The 16,468-nt window shown below is 43.0% G+C and overlaps 1 protein-coding gene across 1 annotated transcript in view; it reads right to left on the reverse strand.

Annotated features, from left to right (window-relative positions):
- The window catches only part of grik1a (glutamate receptor, ionotropic, kainate 1a), a 276,013-nt gene extending 264,665 nt beyond the window's left edge, over positions 1 to 11,348 (reverse strand). Inside the window, 1 exon segment of the mRNA XM_055644485.1 lies at positions 10,513 to 11,348. Coding sequence (XP_055500460.1) covers positions 10,513 to 10,621 — 109 coding nt within the window. The 5' untranslated portion in view covers positions 10,622 to 11,348.
- Between the last annotated feature and the right edge of the window lie 5,120 nt (positions 11,349 to 16,468).

A 16,468-nucleotide genomic window follows, 5' to 3' on the forward strand; every position in this document is an offset into this window, starting at 1 on the left:
CCAATTTACCAGGTCTTTATAGTGATGTAAATTCCATGAATCATGGGCAGTCTCAGTGTGAAATAGTGTTTCAGTAAAGTCAACTGTAGAGGCATACAAATCAACAACTAGTTGATGGTTATTCACAGTTCACAAAGCATCTTTTGACATGCTGACCTTCACCAGTCAACACACTGAGTATGGAAATTGGTACTTTATGTTGATGTTGTGCAAGGAATTGGTGAGACCACACTCGTCTCTTTGTTTTATTTCGGCCTCATTGGTATTGCAAGGATTCTATAATGCTGGAAAGAGAGTAGAAAAAATTGACGAGGATTTTAACAGGACTCGAGGGACTGAGTTATAGGGAGGAGTTGAGCAGGCTCTTTATTCCTGAGAGCATTGGAGACTCCTCAGAGTAATTTTATGGAGGTATATAAAAGCATGACTGGCATGGATAAGGTGATTGCACAGTCTTGTTCCCAGGATTTTATAATCAAGATCCAGAGGACCTCGGTTTAAGGCAAGAGGGGAAGGAACCTGAGGGCAACATTGTTACAGTGAGGGATGCACATGCAGAATGGGCTGCCAGAGAAATTGGCTGAGGCAGGTATAATAGAAACATTTCAAAGACATGTAGTTATGGACATGAACAGGAAAGATTAATAGGTCAAAAGCAGGTAAATGGGATTAGCTTTGATGCACATCTTAGTCAGCATGGATGAGTTGCCAGAAGGATCTGTTTCCATGCTGCTCAACTATATGGTTCTGCTGTTCCTCACAACAAGTTCTTGGCTGACTTGCTTATCAAAATCTGTACAAATTAAGGCATGTTTTTCCACAAAATCTGGCTCAGGGAATAAAAAGTTTGATGGTATACTCAATGGATTGTGGCGATGGCATCACCTATACATGGACCAACTTAGGACAACAATTTAAGGTCAAACAGAATTTGGTTTTTATTTAATACTAGACCAAGTGCAAACCCGTTGGGTCTGCTCCCCCAATGCAGCCGTTCCCTACCCGTAGCCCCCACGGGAGACGTGGTCCTCCAACTCAAGCGGCTCAGGAATCAGCAGTGCAGCTGTTTTTAAATGGCGTCTTTGAGGCGAGTTGCGGGCGCAAGCAGCCTTTATGGTCACTGGCCAGCAGGAGGCGTCAAAATGAGTTAGTGGGGGGGGGGGGGGGGGGTCTTTTGATTAAAAAAGTGTACATAAACACGACAACATTTAATGAGGTGTGGATACTTGGAATGAAAAGTGAAATCTCTACTGAAATGGAAAAAATCAGGGCGTTTGTGGGTCGGGTGTTGGCGTGGCAACGAATCAAAGGCTGGCAGCCACAAGTCAGGCAAAAACACACACAGCCAGCCGACAGCCACAGACTTAGATAGATAGATAGATAGATAGATAGATAGATAGATAAAGTATGTTAAATAATCCAATTTCAACTGTTTGGATTTTGTATGCTGTTTTAAGCTTTATCTTTATGCAAAACAAATAAGTTTCTACTTGATTGCATTTGTCTGTGTGTAGGTATGTTGCTAAACTTACCTTCAGCATCGCTGCAGGTCTGTCGCTGCAAGTGTGCGCGATTTTGGCGCCTTTGAGAGGGAGGCGGGTTTAAAACGCGATTTTCTCTAGGCTATTCAAATCGAGGTTGTTCAGCCTACTTAGTTGCTGACGAAAAATTGCTGCAACATTAGTTCGCTGCAGCTATTTTTAAACTATATTAGTTTATTTAATTGTTATAGTAGGTTAAAAATCATCCTCTAAACCCGCAACCGCCGCAAATGGGATGGATCTCGTGTAGGGGACAACGCAAGGTAGACTGTTTATTTTTACATTTAAAAAAGTGCTTCTTAAGATCCCTTTATACAAAATTGTATGTTCCGAGTAGCTTATTTGGGGGCCCCCATTAAATCCTGCAGTATTTTTCTGGGCATATGGGGTACAAATTCACCGCAATGGGAACGTTCCAAACCATCGCGTTCCACACGATCCCACTCGAAAGCTGATTTAAATGGCCATTAATTTACAGCAATTGAACACTAAATTCCTTCCATTTGGCCTATAAATTAATGTCGAGATTTACGAGTGTTTGACTGCTCTGGGCCTGTTCTTGCAGGAATTTAGGAAGATGAAGGGGGAATCTCATAGAAACTTACCGTATAATGAAAAGCCCGAGTGGAGTGAAACAGGAAAGGGTGTTTTTAAAATGGAGATTAACGGGTATTTGATTAGTAAGGGTGTCAGGGGGTTTGGGGAGAAGATGGCAGAAAAATGTGGTTGACCTAATGCTGCTCCCATCACTTATGAACTTATGACATTAAAATAAAGTCAAAATGAAAGAAAACAAGTTATTGCTTGCACCAACCCTTTTACAGGTTTGTCAATGCCTGTCGAATTCAGAGGGTCACTGCATGGCTGCAAAAACCATCATAGAGCACAAGGTCAGGCACATCAAGACCGGACCTCCAACTCATCTCCAATTCCACATCTGGTCCATTTAATGCAGAAGTTGGAGATTTGCTGTGCACAATAAGCTGACAATACACTGTTCCCTGTGGAACTGTTGGTCGTCAGTCAATGCAATGTTGCCTGACCACACTGTGGAGTTACCTTCACCACAGCATCTGAAGCTTTCAGTTTGCTCATCTCCACCTGCAATAAAGGATAGGCAAGACGTGATGATTTTGCCAGTAAACGCATTTGATGAGGAACTAAAACGAGCAAGCTTTCAGATTAATATTCATCTATGCAACCAATTTGATTGCAACCATGTACAAAGGTGTTTTTCTGAGCAAGCTTCTCCTTCAAATGACATTTGATAGTTGCACAAAGCACGTGCATGGGTCTTGGTGACAGGTAATTTTGAATAAAAATGTGAATTTCTTTGTTCTCTTTGTAGAAATAGACTAACTAGACCTGGAAAGATCTTAAATTCCAGGCTGTGTTCGCGTGTGACAGCAAGATAAATTCTCAGAAGAGGAGAATAAAATTTAAAGGACAAAATGAGAAGGCAATGGATGGCAAATGAAGTCAACCCTTGAGGTCACACTAACCATTTACAAAAAAAATCATGTTTTTAAAATGGAACACCATCACAGAATTAGAGCTTTCAGAAATGACATGCATTTTCAAATGTTACACCGCGTATTATTTTTCAAAGCAGAGGTTGCAGCATGCTGTCGAACTAAAGGGAGAGCAGAGACAGTAATCTTTCCCAAGCACCACCTACTGAAAAACAAATTCCAAAGTGCTGGAGTAACTCAACGGGTCAGGTAGCGTTTCTGGAGAAGATGGATAGGTGGCATTTCAGGCCAGAACCGTCTTCAGACTGATTGTGGGGTGGAGTGGGTTAATAGATACACGATTGGACATAGTCCTTGTCCTGTGTTCCTGAAGTGGTCTCATGTACATCGGCGAGACCAAGCTTAGACTCTTGCACTCGGTCCACCAAGGCCTACCTAGTTGCTAACCAATTTAACTCCTCTTTCCAATCCCATTCTGACCTTTCTGTTCCCCCAGTTACAGTGTCAAAATAATCAGCTTAAAAATACCTTCATGTTATTTCCTGCATGCATAGCACAGAATCATTTCTAAACAGTAATCTTCCAAAAGGTTGGGATTTGGAGTTGTGAAAATTATTCTGTCAGAACCAACCAGCACTGGAAAGTTGGAACTGACAGTTCACCTATGCCTTCAATGTGCAGTGTAATAATACTCAGTTCTAATTGTTCCATGCTGTTGAAACAGTAGCTTGATGCATGGTCTATTCTCTGGTGTTTGAAAGAGAAAGGAGGTGAAACAATCTAATTATTTAAAATTATAGTTGAAATGTCTTACACAAATTTTATCTGAAAAATTCTAATTTAATGACGCAACATCCATTTACAACAATGAAGTCATAAAAGCTACTACATTTATGCTCAATGTAATCTAATTCAATCAATAAAATAACACAAACCTAATTTGACTGTCTAATTTGTTTACCTTGTTTTAAAAGGGATCAAATTCCCCTTTTCAAATGCACAACAAGTTGTAAAAAATAACAATTTTTAAGAACATTTGAAGTTCCTTTCTTCTCATCCTTCTGTCTCTCTAATGTATGCAAACAGCTCATTTTAGTCCACTGTTTCGATTCGACCCTTGCAGGCAAGAACAAATTGAAATTAACATTCATTATGATTAGCAATGAATGCAAAATCTGGCAAAAACTGATAAAGATGGATAAATTGAGAGAATAGGAGACACAACACAAAATGCTGGAGTAATTCAGCGGGACAGCGAGATGTTGCCTGACCCACTGAGTTACTCTAGCATTTTGTGTGCTTTTGAGCATCTGCAGTTCCGTCCTTCATTGCATGGACTGCAACAGCACAAGGCAACGATTCACCACCACCTTCTCAAAGGCAATGAGGGAGAAACACTAGATGCTGGTCCTACCAATGATGCCCACAATTCTGGAATAATGTTAAAAAATGTAGCCGTTTGTACTATATAATTGAGGATGATGGTACTTGTCAAACATCAGTAGGTTAGGAAAAGAATGGGCTTTTACCAATTGGCAAATAAATTGCATGCTAATGAATGGAATTATTTAGAAAGCATAGCGGCATAGTGAGCAGCGGTAGAGTTGCTGCCTCACAGCACCAGACGCCCAGGTTTGATACAGACATGGGAACCATGTTATAGGAAAGATATTGTCAAGCTTGAACGGGTTCAGAGAAGATTAACGAGGATTTTGCTAGGACTAGCGGGTCTGAGCTATAGGGGGAGGTTGAGTAGACTGGGTATCTATTCCTTCGAACGCAGGAGGATGAGGGGTGATCTTATAGAGGTATATAAAATCATGTCAGAAATCGATTGGGTAGATGCATAGAATCTCTTGCCAATAGGGGAATCGAGGACCAGAGGACATAGGTTCAAAGTGAAGGGGAAAAGATTTGATTAGGAATTTGCAGGGTAATTTTTTCACACAAAAGGTGGTGGGTGTATGGAACAAGCTGTCAGAAGAGGTAGTTGAGACTGGGACTATCCCAACGTTTAAGAAACATTTAGACAGGTACATGGATAGGAGAGGTTTGGAGGGATATGGACCAAGTGCAGGCAGATGGGATGAGTGTAGCTGGAACGTGTTACCGGTGTGGGCAAGTTGGGCTGAAGGGCCTGTTTCCACACTGTATCACTCTATGACTCTATGACAGGCAGCATCTCTGGATAGAAGGAATGGGTGACATTTCCATTCACCCATTCATTCTTTCCAGAGATGCTACCTGTTCCACTGAGTTACTCCAGCATTTTTGTGTCTCTTTGGTGTAAACCAGCATCTGCAGTTCCTTCCTATGCATTGAGAGACTAGGGTACCGGGATAGGAAGGATAGGAGGAAATAGAGTTTTAAATGGCAGGATTATAAAATACCAATCGGAGAAAAATGTTTAGCGTCATTCTACACGTTTAAATAAGTAACATTTCCTTCAAAAGCAGCATAATGTGGCCGTTGCTGAAAATCTGAATTCAACACAGAAAATTCTGGAAATACATGGTACATTATGGATATTTGTGGGATATAGTTATCAATGAGAGAAACTTTCAGGAAACTTTCAGATGGTGGAAGAAAGGAAATATTTTTTCACGGAATGAATGGTAGAATTTAATATTTAATTTTAGTAGGATACATTGTTATTGCTGAAATCAGTGCGTCCTTTTTTGAACTGCCTTTCACTGGTTAGCAGTAACACAAGAAAGGAATGATAGAAATATAATTAGATTCAGTATGAATTCTGAGCCATTGTCCAGAATTTTGATTCATGACTATCTGCCATTGCCTGTGGGAATAAAGGCAAGTGCGAAATGAAAAGGGAAATAGTATAACAGGTGAATCTAATTTTTTGGTCAATTTTACAGTCAAAATGTGAAAGGATTAGAATTAAAAAGGAACTTTATTGAAATAGCAAATTGACCATATTATAGCAAGACATTATTTCAATTTCCATACTAAACTGGAGAAGCAAACACTGTGATTTAATAATAAGCTATTTCATTAACATCCAACTGAACCTAAAAGTTTATTTTTGAAAGATTATTTCCTCCGTTATTTTCTCCTCCCATAATCTGCCTCCAGCACGATTATCCTGCTAAAGCTAGGCTTCCAGTAACTCTGTTGCTCAGCATCCCACCAAGTCTCTTTGTTATCTCAGTAAAGAACCGTCCTCTAGCTGATCCTATCCATGGAAGCATTGTTACGGAATTGACCATGGCTCCCATAGTTATTCCCCTCCATTCCAGCTGTAAAATTACCTTGCCTCCTGATCAGCTACATCCACTGTGCATTGCCCCCCCCCCCCCCCCAAACATATTTTGTGTCTCGTTCCTGCTCCTGATCTTCAGTTGTTCTGCAACTGAACAGATAAAGCCAATCTGCCTGCAGACTTCAAATGCCTGATGCTACCCCTCTTTGCATTTTTTGCTCAGAAATTACAAAAGCTTTTCTTGTCCCTACCCCAGATGTACATATCTCTTCACCCCCTCTCCCCCAAAACCGAGGAGGCACCTGCAATTATCTCCACCCTATTACCCCCCCCCCCCCCCCCCCCCCCCACCCCCCCACCACACCAAGTCCTGCTGACATCAGGAGCTCCATCTGCTGGGTTGATGACTAATGCAGGTCACTTTTATTCTTCCTACCATGTTTGGGTATGGTTTCTCTGCACAGTTCTGCTGAGATCAGCATCTCTACAGGCAGGAAAGAAACAGGCAGTTTACTATGCAGCCTGCTAATAGTACAGAGGTGTTTCTCTTATAAACAATCCAAATTTAGAGGGCTTTATTCAACACTATAAATCACTATCTTCTTTTCGAAAGCTGGGCCAGATAGCTTATGACTACCCAACCATTCTACCATTAATAATGTCCCTCTCCTGAATATCAAACACGTAATGTAATGGACCTGCCACTCTAGCAGAACGTCGGTATGAGAATATCAGAAGCAAACAAACCTATGAATGGATTCATAAATCTAATATATTATTTTAATGGACAACCTTGCCAAGGGAAGTAAATTTGATTGGCAATTTATGCACTTTTAGATCTTAAATCTGCAACTGAACAGATAGGAAGCCAATCTGCCTGCAGACTTCAAATGCCTGATGCTACCCCTCTTGGCATTTTTTGCTCAAAAATTACAACAGCTTTTCCTGTCCCTACCCCAGATGTACATATCTCTTCACCCCCTCTCCTACATATGATGTAATTTCCTGTCACTACCCCCAGATGTACATATCTCTTCACCCCCTCTCCTACATATGATGCAATTTCCTGTCACTACCCCAGATGTACATCTCTTCACCCCCGTCTGCTATTGCCTCTTGTGTTCTTGTTTGTGTTCTGTTTTTGTTTTGTTTTGTTTTTGTTTTTGTTTTTTGTTTGCCTTGCCTTGTAAAGCGACTTTGAGTCCTTGAAAAGCGCTATTTAAATTCAATTTATTATTATTATTATTATTATAAATCAAAATAGTGACAGCAATACTCAAAATTTCATCTAAAAACAAAGCAGTTATATTTGAACCAGGAATGGCCTCTTTCTTTTCAGGTATTATCTATAACTTGTATATTTATCTTCATAAATAGAAAGTTCACATCATTTCAATTTGTTAACTCTGTAAACAGTTTTGATGTAAATTAATAACATAGAAGTTCTCCAGTTTACACATTAATGTTTGACCACTACATAGACTGCAAGTTGAAGCAGTGATCAACAGTCTTCATTGAAATCTCGGTATTGATTTTGATAAGGTCACGCTGCCTCACTTCAACGCTTTGACATTTTCCATTCCAGTGAAGAGCCGCTCAAAAACTGTTATTGTTCCTGACCTTTATTACTAAATAAGCGCTGCATAATCGAGCTCGGAGAAAAGCAGAATTGTCTCAATTGAATGCCTGGGTACTCGACTTAATTGGCTAAGGGATCGCAAACGCTTTGAATGGAAGCAATTTTCCTGGTGGCGTGTGTGTGTGTCTGCGTCTCTGTCTGCGTGTGTGTGTGGGTCTGTCTGTCTAGGTGTCTGTCTGTGAGTCTGTCTGTGAGTCTGTATGTGAGTCTGTATGTGTGTGTGTCTGCCTGAGTGTGTGTGTATCTGTGTGTGTGTGTCTATGTGTATGTGTGTGCGTGTGCGTCTGTCTGTGAGGGTCTGTCTGTGTGTGAGGGTCTGTCTGTGTGTGAGGGTCTGTCTGTGTGTGAGGGTCTGTGTGTGTGTGCGTTCTTGTGTGTGTGTGTGTGTGTGGACTCTTGTTTCATTACAAACTTAGAAGGCTGGTAGTCACATCATGAGTTTCTAGTCACGTCAGGCATTTGGGGAAAGAAGATTACACGTACAGTTTAAACCACTCGGAGAAAGCTTTCAACATGTTATCAGCCAGGATCTAAAGTAGAGTCCGAAGTCAATAAGGAGACGTGTTAATTCGAATCTGAGCCATATGGGTCGCAGCTTTAGATTACGAACAGTTCGGGAATGATGACATATCTAACGGGGGCGGGGGATTAAAAAAACAGTGAGTTTTAATGAAGACACATCCTCGCCGATCTTTAGTGGAGGTTGTCAATATCTGTAACAGGTGAAGGGGGAGAGAGATACCGCTGCCACCTGAACGAATCGCTCGAGCAGTGAATATTGCGGTTTCAATTGCCCAATTGAAATGTGTGGGCACGTTAGTACGCATGTACGAATTGTTAATTGTTGGCATGCACAGCTCCTAAAACACACCTGCTAATGTTTTCTTTAAACCCGCCAAGTTCTGGCTTCAGTACAACCGCGGCGTGTGGAATATCGCAGATCTGTAGTGTATACATAAATATATATATATGCACAGATCGGCGATATATATATTCACCACTCAAAAAGCACCATTCTACCGTCACAGACAGAAACACGCTTCTTACAAAAATAAATCAAGACTATTCTGAATCGCGGCCAGCTCTTGCCTGCTTTCATAGTGGGAGTCTTGAATGTTGGAACTGAAACAAGCCTTGATCAATGCATCTGAAAACAGTGGGAGCTCTCTCTAGTGAGATGGCCCCACCGTGATTTGCATTCTCATGGGATGAAGTAGCTAGAATTAATCACATACAGTTGTACAGGGTCTTGGTGAGACCACACCTGGAGTATTGCGTACAGTTTTGGTCTCCTAATCTGGGGAAAGACATTCTTGCCATAGAGGGAGTGCAGAGAAGGTTCACCAGACTGATTCCTGGGATGTCAGGGCTTTCATATGAAGAAAGACTGGATAGACTCGGTTTGTACTCGCTAGAATTTAGAAGATTGAGGGGGGAATCTTATTGAAACTTACAAAATTCTTAAGGGGTTGGACAAGCTAGGCGCAGGAAGATTGTTCCCGATGTTGGGGAAGTCCAGAACAAGGGGTCACAGTTTAAGGATAAGGGGGAAATCTTTTAGGACCGAGATGAGGAAAACATTTTTCACACAGAGAGTGGTGAATCTCTGGAATTCTCTGCCACAGAAGGTAGTTGAGGCCAGTTCATTGGCTATATTTAAGAGGGAGTTAGATGTGGCCCTTGTGGCTAAAGGGATCAGGGGGTAGGTATGGAGAGAAGGCAGGTACAGGATACCGAGTTGGGCGATCAGCCATGATCATATTGAATAGCGGTGCAGGCTCGAAGGGCCGAATGGCCTACTCCTGCACCTATTTTCTATGTTTATATGTTTCTACAGGAGAGGGACAACGGCGACCTGCTGCATCAACGCTTCCGTCTGATGATTGTTCGCCAGAACAAGGCTTTATTGCCAGTTCTCTTTAAATGTCACCCACTTGAAACTTCACTTCTCTGCATGAATGCAGCCTAACCCGAGTCTAGGAACATGTTCTGTTTGCATTTCAGGTTTCCAGGCGTCTTGGTATTGTGCTTATGTGTGAAGTAACTGGAGGTGGTTTCGGAATGTAGTCGAAAAATAACATCCAGTCGGATTTTGTGTCTATTTTCAAAGCGAACATAGACACAAAATACTGGAGTAATTCAGCGGGCCAGACAGCATGAGTAGGAAAGAACTGCAGAAGCTGGTTTAAATCGTAGACACAAAATGTTGGAGTAACTCAGCGGGTCAGACAGCACCTCTGGTGAAAAGGAGTAGGTGACCATTCGGGTCGAGACCTATTCCTGTTCCTTGTCTCCAGAGATGCTGCCCGTCCCGCTGAGTTACTCCAGCTTTGTGTGTCTCTTTGGTTTAAACCAGCATCTGCGGTTCCTTCCTGCACATCTTGTCAAAGCGATTGTTCTGATCCCAACTTTCTAAAATCCACACTCGAGCACCGAGTCATCAGCGTCTCTGTGTTCTCGGTCCCGGCTACCGGGGCTTCGACCCACACACACATATATCCCGCTGTATTTCGGGTTCCACCAACACACACAGAACAAGCATTTAAGTTTAGCCGAAAGCCGCTCTACGAGCACAGACGAGGGGCGCAATGATCGCAGGAAGTCACCACCGCCAATGAATGCAAGTTGGAAGAAACTTACCGATCCTGAGGACTTGTTGAGAACTGTGCGAGGTCACGATGAAGATGTCGAGCAGGAGCCAGAGTGCAGCCTTCCTGTCCCTCAGTGACACGGCCGAGTCGCAGTACATGGTGACTCCAGTCCCCTTCACTCTCCCGTCCTCTCTAAATCAAGTGACACCGTTTTTTGGGATCCAGCAGTCGGTGGCTGCCGCCCCATTCCATGCCAGGTTACAGTACTGAACACCTACTGGAACAACCCCAGCCTTTGCCGGCGCCTGTCCCCTCCGTAATGCGCCAAACACAACACATTCGGTCTGAGTCGGCAGATTTAAACACACCCGGACCGGCGCTGGTCTCTCTCGGAGCGGCGGCCGGGCAGTGTCCCCGACCCGTTGGCTCGCAGCTCAGTTATGGTTAGTGACACGAACCAGGAGCTGCCTCTGATTGAGTGTGTGTGTGTGAGGCAGAGAGACCGCACACGGCCGGAGAACACTCGCCTCGTCGCAGCGTCCGAGCTCGGCAGCATCCGACAGCGTACAGCAGCAACGCGAAGAAACCAGCCAGCGAGAGGGAGATAAATCCCAAGCTCGCAACTAATCCCCTTCTCCACTGACGACGCCACCGCACAGCCTGAAGATATGTTAGAAACTGGAGACGTGAACTTTGCAATAAGACCAGAAAATGCTGGAAACACTCAGCTTTTTTAAAACATCTATTTACCCCCCTCCGATTAAGTGACAGTCAATTTTACTATGATCTTAACTAGTTTTCCAACTGAACTCTTCATTTAGGTTCCCCGGGGTCTTCATTAAAAGGGCAAATGTTCCAAATTGTTCCAGCTGAAAGAACTGAGTGTCTGCAATACTCCGGAACCTTATCCAGAAGTAGCAATGCCACTGTTCATTCCAAGCCTCTCTTCTCGTCTACCGGTGCCAAACACCTCCTTATTTTCAACTTCACTTAATTAGTTTGAACATGGTGTTTGAATTCACTGTTTTAGAGTATAGAGTGTGCATTTTTGAGAACCGGGTCATTGTAACGGATCCTTGCAGCATTCGGCTCTGCACCACTGACTTGAGCGGGTTTGATTTGGATAGATATTTCAAAATATATTCCCGAAGTTTATTAATTAGTCAATATAATCTGAAGTGCCAAAGTCAATCAGTAAATCAGGTTTCATTAGACTCAGCTTTAAGCAAACATATATACCTGGGGGGGAGTCTATTGCCGGGTCACCCAATTGTTAAAACAGCAACTGATTGTTACTACAAGTATATACAGCTGCGAGGATTTTTACAAATAATTTGTCACTTTATATCCAATAGTTTTTTTAAATAAAAAGAAATATTGCATTTTATTTACTTTTTTTCATGTAAACAACTTGAAAACAGCCTTACCTCTGTCCAGTAAATATGTTATTTATTTTCCCTTCAGACATTTTATAAGATGCCGGTTTGGCCCTGAGCTACTACATGTGCAGAATTTCCCAATGCTCTTACCATGATCTATTCCATCTGAAGGTTTAACTTTCCATTTCAAAGGGATCACTTCTTAAGTTACAAACCTATGCTGCATGGGCTGTCTGGAGATTGCAATTGGACACAGGAGTGAAAATTCAGCCTGGGATTATGATCCCAAGTATCGAATTTGGTAGCAACTGTGCGTGTAATTTACTTTTTTCAAATCTGGTACCATTGAAATCATAAATCCTAAATTTCAAAAGCAGTGTGTAATACTTAGTGCCAATCAGCTTCACATTCCTATCTTGTTTTATTATATATTATGTACCATTAATGGATGCAATTGAGTACACGTTTGTATCTCAAAGGCTCATCAACTTAGATCAGGTTTCCAGATACAGCAGGGATTGTTCTGATATTGTATTTTGGGGATATTTTCTTAATATTTATCCTTATGGAAATGTGGTTTGCATCTTCTGTTTATTTGTATATGTAGCAATTGAATCATGTTTGAAAATATGAAACCAAAAAGTCATCCTGATTGCAAGAACTTAAATATACAGTGCTTAATGCAAATGAACAATGGGGAGATCAAAAGAAACTTTCATTTTCGAGCTTAAAGAAGAAATAAGGAGTGAAATTTACTTGGATGTCAAATGTTCAGGCTAATTCATGCCCAACAAAACTGTACACAATACTCCATGTGTGGTCTCACCAAGACCCTGCAGTTGTACAAGGTATTGGTGAGACCACACCTGGAGTATTGCATACAGTTTTGGTCTCCTAATCTGAGGAAAGCCATTCTCGTCACAGAGGGAGTACAGAGAAGGTTCACCAGACTGATTCCTGGGCTGTCAGGACTTTCATATGAAGAAAGATTGGATAGACTCGGCTTGTACTCGCTAGAATTTAGAAGATTGAGGGGGGATCTTATAGAAACTTACAACATTCTTAAGGGGTTGGACAGGCTAGATGCAGGAAGATTGTTCACGATGTTGGGGAAATCCAGAACAAGGGCGTCACAGTTTAAGGATAAGGGGGAAATCCTTTAGGACCGAGATGAGAAAAACATTTTTCACACAGAGTGGTGAACCTCTGGAATTCTCTGCCACAGAGGGTAGTTGAGGCCAGTTCATTGGCTATATTTAAGAGGGAGTTAGATGTGGCTCTTGTGGCTAAAGGTATTAGGGGGTATGGAGAGAAGGCAGGTACAGGATACTGAGTTGGATGATCAGCCATGATCATATTGAATGGTGGTGCAGGCTCGAAGGGCCGAATGGCCTACTCCTGCACCTATTTTCTATGTTTCTATTGATGCAATTGGTGAATGCTAATGAAATTGGCAGAAAGGTTAAGACTGATTTAAAGTTAATATGTTTAATGTGTTTAATTTTCACATGACCACTTCAGAAAATTGAAATTTGAGATAAGATGAAATTACAAAATTGCTAAATTCTGTTCTGGTATGTTTTTGGTGGGAGAATGCATGGGATGCAGGGATATAAATCACATGCTGACAGAATAGATTAGTTTAACCTGGCATCATGTTTGGCATGAAGATAGACACAAAATGCTGGAGAAACTCAGCGGGACAGGCAGCATCTCTGGAGAGAAGGAATGGGTGACGTTTCGGGTTGAGACCCTTCTTCCGACACTAGCCTGAAGACTGGCCTCGACCTGAAATGTCACCCATTCCTTCACTCCAGAGATGCTGCCTGGCACGCGGAGTTACTCCAGTATTTTGTGTCTATCTTTGGTTTAAACCAGCGTCTGCAGTTCCTTCCTCCACATAATGTTTGGCATGGATGTCAGGCTGAGGGCTAGTTCCTATGGTATATTAATATATGTTCTATGCCCTATGAGGTTAAGGAAATTATATGGTGATTGTCTCTTTTTGCATGACCTTTGGGAAATAGATGGAGGCCACCATTAGACATTGGAGGCAATATAGAGTAACATTTATTTCAATAACTGGAGCTTGTTGTGTAATGCAGACCCCCCTTAGTGTGTAATTTTGATCATAATCTATGATGATTATTCTAATTAGTACTCTGTGGAACTTATAAGAATGAATTTCATGGTTCCATGTAGATTGCGTACACATGCTTGAAACACAACAGCTCATTTAGAAGTGACGTCAATCGTGGTGCAATGTTGACCTCAGATAAGTTCTGTTAAAATTTACCTCATATAAACAAATAACGTGGTAGGGAAGGGGGTGGGGTGCAGCCTACCTATCTATCTAAGGTAGACAAAAGTACTGGAGAAACTCAGCAGGTGCAGCAGCATCTATGGAGCGAAGGAAATAGGCAACGTACCGGGCCAAAACCCTTCTCCAGACTGGTGGGGGGCCTACCTATCCAGTTGGGTGAACTTCTATAATACACCAATGAAGAGAATTCTTAATTATGAACAGGTTCATTGTGGAATGGCTTAGGAGCGAGTCTGCAGCACTCAACTGGCCCATTCATTGGTGCCACCATAATGGTTTGACAGTGTGATGGAGGATATGATATTTTTGGTTAAATGTGGGTGCATTGAGGGCTTCTGCAATGGTCAAAAAGGAGAGTGTAAACTCTAGTACCTGCTCTCGGAGTAGGATAAAGAGGAGAAGGGCTCTGCCCAGGAAATCACATTGCCCAGGAAATTCTGGCAGAAGCTCTTCCTTCTGCAAATCCTAGGGAGGGGGGACCGATCTCCCCCAAGTTTTGAGAGGTGGGAGACAATCCCCCCCACCCCCCCCCCCCCCCCCCCCCCCCCAATCCCCCATAACGCCCCAGGTGTGCTTGCCTGCCTCACACTCAAAGATGTGCAGGTTTAAGTGCTTCGGTAAATTGTAAATTATCCCTAGTGTGTCGGGCGGTGCTAGAGCACGGGGTGATTGCTGGTCAGCGCAGACATGGTGAGCCAAAGGAACTGCAGTTCCCAGGTTGCCTGCGTGCCCAGGTCAGCTGGCAGGTCTGGCTGTAGTGCCCAGGTCGCCTGCATGCCCCAGGACTGGCTGCAGTTCACAAGTTGCGAAAATGAATTGAAAAAAAATACACCTGCGGGCCAGATGATTTCGGGTTGCGGGCCGGATCCAGTGGCATGGTTGCTAGATGTTAGGCCCCTTCCAGAAAATCTGAAGGCTGAGATTTAATAAGAAGTGTGACTGAGGTCCAACTTCTATTTTGTAACTCTGGCAACTGATGGATACCTGGACTCTTCTGCCCATGATGGTGAGGCAGAATGCAGCATGTGTCAAACCTGAACCTAGCTGCCATGCTGAAATGAAGCCTGATTTATGCATCACCACTGCACCAGTGCCTTCCCATCAGAATTCTGTTTATGCTAAGGGGAAATCCCCATTTCCTCCTTCAGAAGATACCAAGAGGCAGTCTCTACCTCCACTCTATGATCTTTGGTCTCTACGACATTTAGCCCCCCCGTCCCCATCCCTCTCCCTCCTGCAGCTCCCTTCCAATCCTGGGGATTATCATTGCTTGAAAGTAACTTAACGTAACATGAAATACTGTTGAGGGAGATTGCTCATCAGGGGAATGCAGCAGCAGCCAAGTTCATGGCACCGTGGGTGGCTCTGCGGCACATGAGGGGGGGGAAAAGAGTGGAAGGGCAATAATAATAGGGGATTCAATTGTCAGGGGAATAGATAGGCGTTTCTGCGGCCGCAAATGAGACTCCAGGATGGTATGTTGCCTCCCTGGTGCAAGGGTCAGGGATGTCACTGAACGGCTGCAGAACATTCTGGAGGGGGAGGGTGAACAGCCAGTTGTCGTGGTGCATATTGGCACCAACGATATAGGTAAAAAAAGGGATGAGGTCCTACAGGATGAATTTAGGGAGCTAGGGGATAAGCTTAAAAGTAGGACCTCAAAGGTAATAATCTCTGGATTACTACCAGTACCACGGGCCAGTCAGAGCAGAAATAGGAGGATATTGCAGATGAATACGTGGCTTGAAAAATGGTGCAAGGGGGAGGGATTCAAATTTTTAGGGCATTGGAACCAGTTCTGGGGGAGGTGGGACCAGTACAAACAGGACGGTCTGCACCTGGGCTGGAATGGAACCAATGTCCTTGGGGGAGTGTTTCCTAGTGCTGTCGGGGAGGATTTAAACTAATGTGGCAGGGGGATGGGTACAAGAGCAGAGGGGCAGGGGGGTGTAAAATGAAGGTAGAAGCAATAGGTAGCAAGGTGAAAAGTAAAAGTGGCAGGCAGACAAAAGCAGGGCAAAAATCAAAAAGGGCCACTTTTCAACATAATTGTATAAGGGGTAAGAGTGTTGTAAAAACAAGCCTGAAGGCTTTGTGTCTCAATGCAAGGAGCATTCGTAATAAGGTGGATGAGTTGAGCGTGCAGATAGCCATTAATGATTATGACATAGTTGGGATTACGGAGACATGGCTCCAGGGTGACCAAGGCTGGGAGCTGAACATCCAGGGATATTCAATATTCAGGAGGGATAGAGAGAAAGGAAAAGGAGGTGGGGTAGTGTTGCTGGTTAGAGAGGAGATTA

The sequence above is a fragment of the Leucoraja erinacea genome, chromosome 13 (genome assembly GCF_028641065.1).
Source record: "Leucoraja erinacea ecotype New England chromosome 13, Leri_hhj_1, whole genome shotgun sequence".
Taxonomy (NCBI): Eukaryota; Metazoa; Chordata; class Chondrichthyes; order Rajiformes; family Rajidae; genus Leucoraja; species Leucoraja erinaceus.